This window comes from Simochromis diagramma, unplaced genomic scaffold, assembly GCF_900408965.1.
Source record: "Simochromis diagramma unplaced genomic scaffold, fSimDia1.1 OVJJ01000402.1, whole genome shotgun sequence".
NCBI lineage: Eukaryota > Metazoa > Chordata > Actinopteri > Cichliformes > Cichlidae > Simochromis > Simochromis diagramma.
The window spans coordinates 5,599,114-5,612,598 of record NW_024386972.1 but is presented as its reverse complement, the minus strand read 5'-3'; the positions used below and the strand labels follow the sequence as shown (position 1 = coordinate 5,612,598).

General features: G+C 41.3%; 2 protein-coding genes and 2 non-coding genes across 4 annotated transcripts in view; all 4 read right to left on the bottom strand.

Annotated features, from left to right (window-relative positions):
- The window catches only part of LOC120737906 (NAD(P)H dehydrogenase [quinone] 1-like), a 42,420-nt gene extending 29,920 nt beyond the window's left edge, over positions 1 to 12,500 (bottom strand). The window contains exon 1 of the mRNA XM_040038818.1: positions 12,482 to 12,500. Coding sequence (XP_039894752.1) covers positions 12,482 to 12,485 — 4 coding nt within the window. The 5' untranslated portion in view covers positions 12,486 to 12,500. The remainder of the gene's footprint in view (positions 1 to 12,481) is intronic.
- Positions 1,546 to 1,639, bottom strand: trnai-uau. The gene is made up of 2 exons: positions 1,602 to 1,639; positions 1,546 to 1,581 (listed from the first exon to the last, which is right to left on the bottom strand). It is a non-coding gene; the product is annotated as a tRNA-Ile (tRNA).
- Positions 3,016 to 4,411, bottom strand: LOC120737910 (NAD(P)H dehydrogenase [quinone] 1-like). Its single transcript, XM_040038824.1, has 6 exons — positions 4,308 to 4,411; positions 4,023 to 4,187; positions 3,822 to 3,949; positions 3,637 to 3,744; positions 3,460 to 3,561; positions 3,016 to 3,383 (listed from the first exon to the last, which is right to left on the bottom strand). Exons 1-6 carry the CDS (start codon positions 4,309 to 4,311, stop codon positions 3,084 to 3,086), a joined length of 807 nt encoding a protein of 268 aa, XP_039894758.1. The 5' UTR covers positions 4,312 to 4,411; the 3' UTR covers positions 3,016 to 3,083.
- Positions 9,583 to 9,676, bottom strand: trnai-uau. The gene is made up of 2 exons: positions 9,639 to 9,676; positions 9,583 to 9,618 (listed from the first exon to the last, which is right to left on the bottom strand). It is a non-coding gene; the product is annotated as a tRNA-Ile (tRNA).
- Positions 12,501 to 13,485: the final 985 nt, after the last annotated feature.

Genomic DNA, 13,485 nt, shown 5'->3' with positions numbered 1-13,485 from the left:
GTGAGTAAAGCAGTTCTCTTTTTAGTTAGTTAGTTTTACTGGATCTCAGTGCAGCATTTGACACAGTTGACCACAACATATTACTCAAACGACTGGAGAACTGGGCAGGTCTTTCTCGAACTGTACTAAACTGGTTCAAAACATACTTAGAAAACAGGAAATACTTTGTATCAATAGGTAACTTCACATCTGAGCAGACAAGTATCACATGTGGAGTTCCCCAAGGTTCCATCTTGGAACCCCCTCTGTTTAACATTTACATGCTCCCACTGGCACAGATTATAAAGAACAACAAAATAAACTACCACAGCTATACAGATGACACACAAATATATATCACAATGTCACCAGGAGCCCGAGGCCCTGTACAGGCTCTTGGTAAATGCATTGAGGAAATTAATGACTGGTTGTGCCACAATTTTCTCCAGCTAAACAAAAACAAAACTGAAGTAATAGTCTTTGGCGCCAAAGAAAAACGATTACAGGTCACCAGAGAACTTCAATCTATACACCTAAAAACCACAAACCAGGCGAGAAATTTGGGTGTAGTGATGGATGCAGACCTAAACTTAGAAAAACACATTAAGACAATAACAAAATCAGCTTACTATCACCTCAAGAATATTTCAAGGATAAAAGATCTGATGTCTCAACAGGATCTGGAAAAACTAATCCATGCATTCATCTTTAGTAGGCTTGATTACTGTAACAGCATCTTTACAGGTCTACCTAAAAAATCAGTCAGACAACTACAGCTCATTCAGAACTCTGCTGCTCGAGTCCTCACTAAGACCAAAAAAGTGGACCACATCAGTCCAGCTCTGAGGTCTTTAAACTGGCTGCCTGTCCGTCAGAGGATAGACTTTAAAGTTCTGATGCTGGTCTATAAAGCTCTGAATGGTTTAGGACCAAAATACATCAGTGACCTCCTGACCCAGTATGAACCTTCCAGATCCCTCAGGTCATCTGGATCCGGTCTTTTATCAGTTCCCAGAGTCAGAACCAGACACGGAGAAGCTGCATTCAGCTTTTATGCTCCTTATATCTAGAACAAACTCCCAGAAAGCCTCAGATCAGCTGAAACACTCAGTTTATTTAAATCCAGGTTGAAGACTCACCTATTCTCAGCTGCATTTGAATAAAACACCAAATACACACTTTTAAGCTTAAATTTCAAAACTAACATTTTAACTACTGATTTTATCTATTGTTCGGATTTTATCTGTTTTGATTTTATATACTGTTTTGTTTGTTTGTTTGTTAATTAGTTAGTTTGTTTGTTTGCTTGTTTTAATCAATTTTAAATCATGCTTTTTATTTGTTTTTGTTTCTAATGTCTCTGTAAAGCACTTTGAATCACCTTGTTGTTGAATTGTGCTATACAAATAAACTTGCCTTGCCTTGCCTTGAAGAAAGCAGACAGTAGTGCTGTCGGTAGCATTTGCCTACATGAGATTTGTTATTTTCTCAAGAAACAAGGACACTTTTTTTTTTCCTTGAGCATGTATCTATTGGCATTAGGTAAAAAAAAAAACTTGACCATTATGCTCCAGGTGAGGCTTGAACTCACAACCTCGGCATTGCTCTGCCCAATACTGTCATATAAGTACCACGCGCTAACCAATTGCGCCACTGGAGCTCTGAAATAAAACACCATTCATGGACCTATAATAAATCAAAGAAAAATTAATGAACAAATGAGTACTAGGCTTGAGATAGGCTGGCAGCCTGTCTAGGGTGTGTACCGCCTCTTTTTGTTTGTTGTGTATTTTTGTCATTCAAGGACCATGGACATAGAGCCACAACATTGCTCTGTCTAATACTATCATACATGCACTGATTGGAGCGCCACAAGAAAGGGTGTACCCCGCCTCATCTTAACGCTTAAAGTACAAGATACTTGTTTATAACTCAGCATACAAATAGGCTGAATTATTCGACAGTCTGTTTATGTATTATATTTTCTTATTTCATATATGGGTGTTAGCCAACACAACCTTTGTAGCAGTAACCTACATGAGTTTTTCTATCATAAATGTGGAGAAGCATGAAGCCACTGCTCCAGGTGAGGCTTCAACTCTCACGCTCAGCATTGCTCAGCCAAATACTGTCATATAAGTACCGCGCGCTAACCGATTGTGCCACTGGAGCTGCATTCAAATCTGGAGCATTCATGTACCTATTTACAAAATTAAGGAGAAATGAGAAATTTCACACTATAGGATATAAAATGGACTGTACAACAGGCCAGTTTCCTATTTAGGATGTACCCTACCTCTTGCCCTGTGGGAGTTGGGATAGGTTCCAGCCCTGAATCTGTATCAGTTGGTGAATGGACCAAAACCAGAAAATGTATTGCAGAAAAATGAAATTTTGGATGTAATTGGACCCAGTGTTTTTAGGCTGCCAGCTTCAGGACAACTATTCCTAATTCTCTCAAAGACATCTTATGTTGGAATTTTGTACATACGAAAGTTAAAATTTATTTAGTTGTGTCATTTTTGGCCTTCTTTTGACCACTACTGAAAGGTAATGGTGGTACTGGCTGACCACACCTTCATATTTTAAAGTGCCACATTTCCCCTCTGCTCACATGCTGAAAATTACTTGATAATCTGAGCTCCTCCCTCCCCTTGATGAAAAGCACCAACATTCCAGCAGTGGTGCTACTGGTAGAGAGACAGTACCTGTACAGGAAAGAGGCAATGAAGCAGTGCCAAGTGAACCATGAAGGTGACGACACCATCATGTTCTAGATGGTGTAGTGAGCTGGATGGATCAAGCCGTCACTCAGCATGCTAATGCCACACATTGCATCAGTTCTTTGTGTACCATTGCCAGCTCACATTTCTGGTATACAACAAAGCCCCAAGTGTCAATTTGGTCAGTGTTGGATAATGACACCAGTCTTCAAAGCCTACAGAGACAGCTTTGTGTATATGTACCATTTTCTAGATGGCTGAACTGTATGAAACCAAGTGGTGCATTTGAAACTCATTGCTCAAACTGAAGTTACAGTAAAGCAGCCTTTTTATTGCAGCACACATTTTAAGACCAAGACATTACATGGACCCACTCCATCGTCAGATCCCAGCCTTGGTCTGGCTGTTGGCTGGCAGTGGCTTGCCCATGTGGATCCCCACTGTGAGGCCCGACTCTTTGCTGGCATATTTCTCTTTGACCTCAGGCTTCAGCAGGAAACCCTTCTCCTTGTCAAAGTAGTCCAAGGGAGCAAAGTACACAGTGGCTTCCCCACAGAGGTTTTGCAGTCGTGTGCGCCAGCCCTCCAGCATGGAGCTGCGAGATTCAGGAGAACCAGTAGCAGGATCCCAGAAGATCTGAGGGGCAAAAACCTGGAAGCCACAGTAGTTCAGGATCCCGTTCTGCACGCAGGGAGGAGCAACTGTTACCACATGACAGATCATTTAATGCTTGGCTCTGTTTATAGTGAGACCTCACCTGCAGTGGCCACAGTGTGACATTGATGTCACCATTGATGCCAGTGTCACTGTACACAGATTCAGGACAGTCAGTGGTGAAGGACAGCATGGCTTTCTTGTCCTGTACAGAGAGCAAGGAGTGAGCAAAGAGGGAGAGGACACAGCCTGAACACAGACATGTTGGTGGAGCTCTCACCTTGAAGATCCCCTCACTGTACCGCTTCTCCTGTGCGTAGGCACAGCCCAACACCCGATCCATCCACCCCTTCATGACTGCAGGAACAGATGACCAGTACATGGGGAACTGGGAACACAGGTTTAATGGTCATTTTGATGTGGATACCTGTCAGCCGACCATACACATTTCCAGTCAGGCACTACCTGAAAGATGACAAGGTCTGCCTCCTTGAGCTTCTCCTGCTCTTTTTTGATGTCTTCTGCAAGTCTGCCCTCCTCCCATGCCAATTTAATCTGACCTGCATAGCATCCCTCTGCAGTCTTCACACCACCTGCAACAAAAATCTAGTGTTTGCATCTGAAGAACAATCAAAGCATTCCTATACCTGCAGAATATTTGTATACCAGTGATGTCCTCAGTAGTAGCAGCAGCTTTGAACTTCATGGCGTACAGGTCAGACACCTCTACAGTGCAGCCTTGAGCAGTCAAGGCTGCCACAGCAGCATCTTTGGCAGCAGCATTGAAAGAGGCAGGGCTTTCATGGGCATACACAATCAGCACTTTCTTGGCTGCAAAGCCAAACAAAATTGATAGAGTTCCAGTCAGATCACAAACATACAAATATTTCACATTGTTCAAAATAAGAGACCAAACAAGTTTCAGCAGTTACCAGGAAGAAAAAGTCTTACCCATTCTCAAAACAACAGTAAATGATGAGTGTTCTCTCTAGCTGGTATAATAAGAGGAAAAAGGTGCCCATACTGAAGCAAACCACACCTGCTGCTTTTATACACACTTCGAGCAATACTTCACACAGATGTTGTCAATCAGCAATCAGCCTCATGAGTCAGCCAGCTGCTACTGCGGGATTTTCTCTCAGGTTTCCCATTTTGTACAGAAACTTGGGCATAACTCTGAGATTAACCTAAACCTTCAGCCCAGTTCAAACACAAGATTCATTTATAAGTCATAGTCATCTTAGTTTCACTCGTTCTACAGTGCCATCATGTGGTCAAAGTGTCCTTTCAGTGTAGGAGCTATGGTACATGGTTTAAGTCACCATAACGTACCTTCTTCTAGAAAGTTGGTTCTGTTCATCTGGATGGTTTGTTTATAGTGGAAGGAACCTTTTGTCAGTCATCCATGTGAGCTTTTTGGTGAGAATCGGCTGATTTGAGGTTTTTCCAACATTAGAAACGCACCTTTGCACAATGTCTGAACGTTCCATCACTTACTTGCAACTGGCCATGAGGTCAGTCAGTATGTATGAATATGCAAATTGTCATGACCATAGACCAAGAGCATATTCGCAGCGAGATAGTATCTGCAACCACAGCACCATTACTCGGTTCCCATTTCAGATCAGTTCAATTCAATTCAATTCAGTTCAGTTCAGTTCAGTTCAATTCAATTCAATTCAATTCAATTCAATTTTATTTATACAGTGCAGTTTTAAATATTCTGGGAGACACAAGTCAGCCTGCAGTCTCAGAGAAAAGAGCTCTAATAGGGTGATATGGTACTAGAAAGTCACTGAGTTAAGATGGGGCCTGATTATTGAAGACCTTGTATGTAAGGAGCCAGATTTTGAATTTGGTTCTGGATTTAACAGGTAGCCAGTGAAGGGAAGCCAATATAGGAGAAATATGCTCTCTCTTTCTACTCCCTGTCAGTGCTCTTGCTGCAGCATTTTGGATAAGCTGAAGGCTTTTCAGGGCGTTTTTAGGACATCCTGATAATAATGAATTACAGTCGGCAAGCCTAAAAGTATTAATTAATGAACTATTTTTTCAGCATCACATTGAGAGAGGATCTTTCTAATAAATATATGTGTTCCCTTCCATTTGCGCAATATCTTTAAAGATATTGCGCAAATGGAAGAAAGCAGTCCTACATATTTATTTAATGTATGCACTGAAGGACATATCCTGGTTAAAATGACTCAAAGGTTCCTGACAATTTTACTGGAGCCCAATTTCATCCATCCAAATAGAATATTATGGTCAACAGTATCGAACGCTGCACTAAGGTCTAGCAGGACAAGCACAGAGACGAGTCCACTGTCAGAGGCCATAAGAAGATCATTTGTAACCTTCACTAAAGCTGTTTCTGTGCTGTGCTGAGCTCTGAAACCTGACTGAAACTCTTCAAACTCTTCAAACTCTTCTTTTATCTCAAGAATTCTTGAGATAAAAGAAGAGTTGGAGATTGACCTGTAACTAGCTAAGTAAGAGAGTAAGAGATTACTTTTTAGGCAATAGTTTAACTACCGCTAGCTTGAAGGCCTGCGGTATAGAGCCGATTATTAGAGATGGGTTAATCATATTTAAGATTGAAGCATAAATTAATTGAAAAACATCAAATAATAAATGTTGGTCAGTATGGTTTCAGAACGCAAAGCACCACTTCAATGGCGATAATTGAGGCAGTAGAAGAAATTACTGATACACTGGATAAAAATAAATATGCAGTTGGTATTTTTGTTGATCTCAAAAAGGCCTTCGACACAATCAATCACTCAATTTTATTGGATAAATTGGAAAGATATGGTATTCGAGGGAAAGCTGGTAACTGGTTAAAAAGTTACCTAACGGGTCGGGAACAATATGTTAGCATAGGGCATTACCATTCAGAGAAACTTGGTATTACATGTGGTGTTCCCCAAGGGTCAGTGTTGGGACCAAAACTTTTCAATGTATACATAAATGATATTTTTGATGTTTCTCAAGTACTTAAACTCATACTGTTCGCAGATGACACCAACATATTTTTCAGTAGCGATGATTATACTGATCTTGTAATGACCGTAAACAGGGAGCTAAAATTAATTTAAAAAATGGATGGACATAAATAAATTATCATTAAATATAAATAAAACTAAAGCAATGTTTTTTGGTAATTTAAAATATAATATAGAATTACCAATTATCATTGAAGGTGTACCAATTGATAATGTGAGTGAAAACAAATTTTTGGGAGTCGTAATTGATAATAAAATTTCATGGAAACCCCACGTCAGACACATAAAAACCAAAATTTCCAGAAGCCTCGCAGTTTTGAACAAAGTGAAACAATTCCTTGATAAAGATGCACTTCGTACTCTGTACTGTACCCTGGTTCTTCCATATCTTACATATTGTGTGGAAGTGTGGGGAAATACATATAAAAATACAACTAATCCATTAGTCACAGTACAGAAACGAGCACTGCGTATTATTCACAAGGCTGGTTATCTAGATCATACTCACAAACTCTTTCTTCAGGCAAAGTTACTTAAATTCCAGGATCTGGTTAATTACAATACATCCATAATTTTGTATAAAGCTTTTACTAAACTTTTATCGGCAAATTTACAAACTAGATTTGAAATTCGAGAAAAGGTTTATAATGTGAGAGGCTTTGGAGAATTCAAATTACCCAGAACTCGAACAACCCGTAAAGGTTTTTGTGTGTCTGTATGTGGTGTGAAAATCTGGAACAGTCTGAGTTTACAATTGAAACAATGCAAAAATATTCATAGATTTAAATTTCTCTACAAACAGTTGGTCTGGTCACAGTATACTCAATGATGGTTTTTAGTGTGCTCTGTAATGTCTGTTCTCTTACCATTGCTGGTATGGATTCCGAAAAAAAAAAAAAAAAAAGTGTGCGTATGTATGTACATATATGTACATGTGTGTGTAGATATATATGTATGTATATGTATGTGTGTTTGTTACTTGTAGTTATTACTGCCTGTTACCTGTGGTAATGCAATTTATAATTTATATATTCTGTATTCAGTTATGAAAGCTCTAATTGTTGTTTGCGAGCTGCCGTTTAGATGCTTGTATGTGCCCGGGGCTGTTGATGGGTCTGTATGCAATGATGGGCGTAGCTGCGGGAAGTTTATTGGGTTTTTTTTGTTGATGAGTGAGTATAGGGGTGGGATTTAATAAGTTTTCTTCGTCCCACTCCTTTTTCAGGCAATTTTTGTTTTTTGTTTTGTGCATTTTATGTTCAATATAGGTATTTGTTGTGCCTGAAAATGAACAAATAAATGAAATGAAATGAATGAATGAATGGCAGGATTCTTGGAGCAGTCTTGTAGGAATGGGGTCTAAAAGACACATTGATGGTTTGGAGGAATTAATTACTGAAGTTAACTCAGAAAGATCAATTGGAGAAAAAGACTAAATGAATACAAATTGTACTGAAATTAGATGGATATAATATTACGTCTGTGAGATGATTAAAGTTTTGTTTGTAAAGAAATTCATGAAATCATTTCTAGTTATCATTAAAGGAATGGTTGGCTTAACAGAGCTCTGAATTTTTGTCAGTCTGGCTACAGTGCTGAAGAGAAACCTTGACTCCGCGCTCAAACCAGCCTTCCTCCCTGTCCAGGATGTGTACATCCTCATCACTGAAAGAGTGTCCACTGGCCTGTTGGTGTAAATAGACTGCAGAGTCCTGGCTTGACGAGGTAGCTCTTCTGTGTTGTGCCATCTGCTTCGGCGGAGGTTGGTTGGTTTCTCTGATGTATAAATCCTGGCAATCCTCCTTGCACTTAACAGCGTACAGTATATTACTCTGTTTGTGTCGAGGGACCCGATCCTTGGGGTGGACCAATTTTTGGTGCAGCGTGTTTTGGGGTTCAAAAGTAACCGAGACGCGGCGTTTAAGAGGAAATGTGTCTCAACTGTTCTGATACTCCTGACACATACGAGATCACTAAGGGTTTTTGCTTAGGCAGCAGTTGTCCTTCTCTCCTGGATTGGTTGGAGCTTTTTTTAGGCCCCTGGTTTGAGCGGGGAGTCAAGGAGGCCATTTACGTGAAAAGGGAAAGACCATCTCTGAATCGAGGAGGGGGCCTAAGGGTACATCTTTTGCCATCTTACAATGCTGTGATTGCAGCCATTCCCCAACTCTCTGTGAATGATACTCATGGCCACTGATCAGTGGGCTTTAATCAGTAAGCTTTGATCAGTGGTTGCTGATCAATCGTCATGACAATTTGCATATTAATGATCAAGGAACTGACCTCTGTGCAAATGTACTGTTTATAAGCTGGGGAAACCTGCAGTCAGCTGAGACTGCAGAAGTCACTTGGAAGCGTGACGAAACGTTTCTCCCATTGAAAACACTACGTTCAGATGAACAGAATCAACCTTACCTGGATCATTGAGCATGCATCAAGAGATTTTTAGTTTGTTGTTTAGGAGCTGACACAGTCTCTAAGGGGATGAGGTTTGGAGGATAACAGGAAAAGAGAAGCTGCAGAGAGGCATGTAAGACTGCAACTCTGCTTCCTGGTCCCAGTTCTGGATAGTCACATTTTGGGGGTTTAATCAACTTGGCCAGATTTCTAGAAATGAGAGCTGCTCCATCCAAAGTGGGATGGATGCCGTCTTTCCAAACAAAGACCAGGTTTCCTCCAGAAAGTTTCCCAGTTATCTATAAAGCCCACATCATTTTTTGGACACCACTCAGACAGCCAGCAATTTAAGGAGAACATGTGGCTAAACATGTCACTGCTGGTTGGGGAGGGGACAGAGAAAACTACACAATCCAACATTGTTTTGGCAAAGTTACACACCGATTCAGTATTGATTTTAGTGACTTCCTATTGATGTAACCGAGTATATCATTAAGGGATATGGCATATATCTATAAGTTTTTAATTACATTTTCTGACAAGCTACACAAAAACACCACCGTATGTTGCAACAAGAACAGGAAGCTATACTCTACCACAAAGAGAGCACCACCCTTTCAACCTGGCACCAGCTTTTCCCTTCAATGGCCCCCTCAACTCCTCTTCAAGATGAGTCAAGCGGTTCTCTTTTTGAAGAAAGCAGACAGTAGTGCTGTCGGTAGCATTTGCCTACATGAGATTTGTTATTTTCTCAAGAAACAAGGACACTTTTTTTTTTCTTGAGCATTTATCTATTGGCATTAGGTAAAAAAATAGCTTGACCATTATGCTCCAGGTGAGGCTTGAACTCACAACCTCGGCATTGCTCTGCCCAATACTGTCATATAAGTACCACACGCTAACCAATTGCGCCACTGGAGCACTGAAAAAAAACACCATTCATGGACCTATAATAAATCAAAGAAAAATTAATGAACAAATGAGTACTAGGCTTGAGATAGGCTGGCAGCCTGTCTAGGGTGTGTACCGCCTCTTTTTGTTTGTTGCGTATTTTTGTCATTCAAGGACCATGGACATAGAGCCACAACATTGCTCTGTCTAATACTATCATACATGCACTGATTGGAGCACCACAAGAAAGAGTGTACCCCGCCTCATCTTAACGCTTAAAGTACAAGATACTTGTTTATAACTCAGCATACAAATAGGCTGAATTATTCGACAGTCTGTTTATGTATTATATTTTCTTATTTCATATATGGGTGTTAGCCAACACAACCTTTGTAGCAGTAACCTACAAGAGTTTTTCTATCATAAATGTGGAGAAGCATGAAGCCACTGCTCCAGGTGAGGCTTCAACTCTCACCCTCAGCATTGCTCAGCCAAATACTGTCATATAAGTACCGCGCGCTAACCGATTGTGCCACTGAAACTGCATTCAAATCTGGAGCATTCATGTACCTATTTACAAAATTAAGGAGAAATGAGAAATTTCACACTATAGGATATAAAATGGACTGTACAACAGGCCAGTTTCCTATTTAGGATGTACCCTACCTCTTGCCCTGTGGGAGTTGGGATAGGTTCCAGCCCTGAATCTGTATCAGTTTGTGAATGGACCAAAACCAGAAAATGTATTGCAGAAAAATGAAATTTTGGATGTAATTGGACCCAGTGTTTTTAGGCTGCCAGCTTCAGGACAACCATTTCTAATTCTCTCAAAGACATCTTATGTTGGAATTTTGTACATACGAAATGCTAAATAGCTAATGAGTTAAAATATATTTAGATGTGTCATTTTTGGCCTTCTTTTGACCACTACTGAAAGGTAATGGTGGTACTGGCTGACCACACCTTCATATTTTAAAGTGCCACATTTCCCCTCTGCTCACATGCTGAAAATTACTTGGTAATCTGAGCTCCTCTCTCCCCTTGATGAAAAGGGCCAACATTCCCCACAATTCCAGCAGTGGTGCTACTGGTAGAGAGACAGTACCTGTACAGGAAAGAGGCGATGAAGCAGTGCCAAGTGAACCATGAAGGTGACGACACCATGTTCTAGATTGTGTAGTGAGCTGGATGGATCAAGCCGTCACTCAGCATGCTAATGCCACACATTGCATCAGTTCTTTGTGTACCATTGCCAGCTCACATTTCTGGTATACAACAAAGCCCCAAGTGTCAATTTGGTCAGTGTTGGATAATGACACCAGTCTTCAAAGCCTACAGAGACAGCTTTGTATATCCTGTTATGTATATGTACCATTTTCTAGATGGCTGAACTGTATGAAACCAAGTGGTGCATTTGAAACTCATTGCTCAAACTGAAGTTCCAATAAAGCAGGCTTTTTATTGCAGCACACATTTTAAGACCAAGACATTTCATTGACCCACTCCATTGTCAGATCCCAGCCTTGGTCTGGCTGTTGGCTGGCAATGGCTTGCCCATGTGGATCCCCACTGTGAGGCCAGACTCTTTGCTGGCATATTTCTCTTTGACCTCCGGCTTCAGCAGGAAACCCTTCTCCTTGTCAAAGTAGTCCAAGGGAGCAAAGTACACAGTGGCTTCCCCACAGAGGTTTTGCAGTCGTGTGCGCCAGCCCTCCAGCATGGAGCTGCGAGATTCAGGAGAACCAGTAGCAGGATCCCAGAAGATCTGAGGGGCAAAAACCTGGAAGCCACAGTAGTTCAGGATCCCGTTCTGCACACAGGGAGGAGCAGCTGTTACCACATGACAGAGCATTTCATGCTTGGCTCTGTTTATAGTGAGACCTCACCTGCAGTGGCCACAGTGTGACATTGATGTCACCATTGATGCCAGTGTCACTGTACACAGATTCAGGACAGTCAGTGGTGAAGGACAGCATGGCTTTTTTGTCCTGTACAGAGAGCAAGGGGTGAGCAAAGAGGGAGAGGACACAGCCTGAACACAGACATGTTGGTGGAGCTCTCACCTTGAAGATCCCCTCACTGTACCGCTTCTCCTGTGCGTAGGCAAAGCCCAACACCCGATCCATCCACCCCTTCATGATTGCAGGAACAGATGACCAGTACATGGGGAACTGGGAACACAGGTTTAATGGTCATTTTGATGTGTACACCCTTCAGCTGACAACAAAAAAAAACAAAAAAAAAACCCCACACACCACACGATTCCAGTCAGGCACTACCTGAAAGATGACAAGGTCTGCCTCCTTGAGCTTCTCCTGCTCTTTTTTGATGTCTTCTGCAAGTCTGCCCTCCTCCCATGCCAATTTAATCTGATCTGCATAGCATCCCTCTGCATTCTTCACACCACCTGCAACAAAAATCTAGCGTTTGCACCTGAAGAGCAAATAAAGCATTCCTATACCTGCAGAATATTTGTATACCAGTGATGTCCTCAGTAGTAGCAGCAGCTTTGAACGTCATGGCGTACAGGTCAGACACCTCTACAGTGCAGCCTTGAGCAGTCAGAGATGCCACAGCAGCATCTTTGGCAGCAGCATTGAAAGAGGTAGGGCTCTCATGGGCATACACAATCAGCACTTTCTTGGCTGCAAAGACAAGGAGAATAGATTAAATTCCTACTCTGTCAAGAATATTTTAAATCACACACTATTGGGGGGGGGGGGAAACAAAACAAAACAAAAAACACTTTTACAACTGCCAATGTTTAATTTAAGTAACAATACCAGCAATCATGACCACAGAGAAGAATGGGGAGGAATAAAAAGAGATACTTACCCATTTCGAAGCAAGCACCTGACTATGACTGATCAGCTTTGCAAGTAGGTTGTTGGCGAAAGCTGCTGCTACTAGTGGAAGGCTTGGCATGGTGGTTTTATATACCTTCTAGCTCTCGTTACTTCAGGTGCTGTCCATCAGCAATCAGGGTCATCAATCAGACAGTTGGCTGATTGATGTCTGGCTCTGAGTACCACTGAATTGGCTCAATAACAGCTAATAGTATTATTAGTACTAGTATTAGTATTTCAACAGGTGTCTTACCTTGAGAAATGCAAATATACAATTACCTGGCAGAACACAGGAACTGGACTGTACTTCATAGTTAGCAAAAGGTGCAATTTAAAAAAAAAATCATGTTAAATGCAAAGTAAAATGATCAAAGTCAGAAGTGAAAAGTATTGTATAGAAACAGATAAAACCGCAGTGACAACTTAATTGGGAAAACAGTACAAGGGGAAGGCATTTGTATTCATTACTAAATAAAACTGGCACCCTACTCTATCAAAGGATCAGTAGAAGGAAGCATAGTCTTAAACAGAAGCCCCAGTTACACCACCAACCCGTTCATGTGTCTAACCGTTTTTCCCCACTCGGCGACACACCCGCCGCGGGTCAAACTCTGGTAATTGGTGATTCTGTTCTCAGACATGTGAAGCTAGAGACACCGGCAACCATAGTCAATTGTCTTCCAGGGGCCAGAGCAGGCGACATTGAAGGAAATTTAAAACTGCTGGCTAAGGGTAAACGTAAATTCAGTAAAATCATAATTCACGTCGGCAGTAATGACACCCGGTTACGCCAATCGGAGGTCACTAAAATCAATATTGAATCGGTGTGTAACTTTGCCAAAACAATGTGGGACTCTGTAGTTTTGTCTGGTCCCCTCCCCAATCAGACCAGGAGTGACATGTTTAGCCGCATGTTCTCCTTAAATTGCTGGCTGTCTGAGTGGTGTCCCAGAAACGATGTGGGCTTCATAGATAATTGGCAAACCTTCTGGA

What these genes read in the sequence shown, in the direction of transcription:
- LOC120737910 (XM_040038824.1), bottom strand. An exon ending in TACTACTGAGGACATCACTG is followed by an intron (nt 3,950 to 4,022) that starts GTATACAAATAT and finishes TTTTTGTTGCAG; the next exon opens with GTGGTGTGAAGACTGCAGAG. An exon ending in ACAGTGAGGGGATCTTCAAG is followed by an intron (nt 3,562 to 3,636) that starts GTGAGAGCTCCA and finishes CTCTCTGTACAG; the next exon opens with GACAAGAAAGCCATGCTGTC.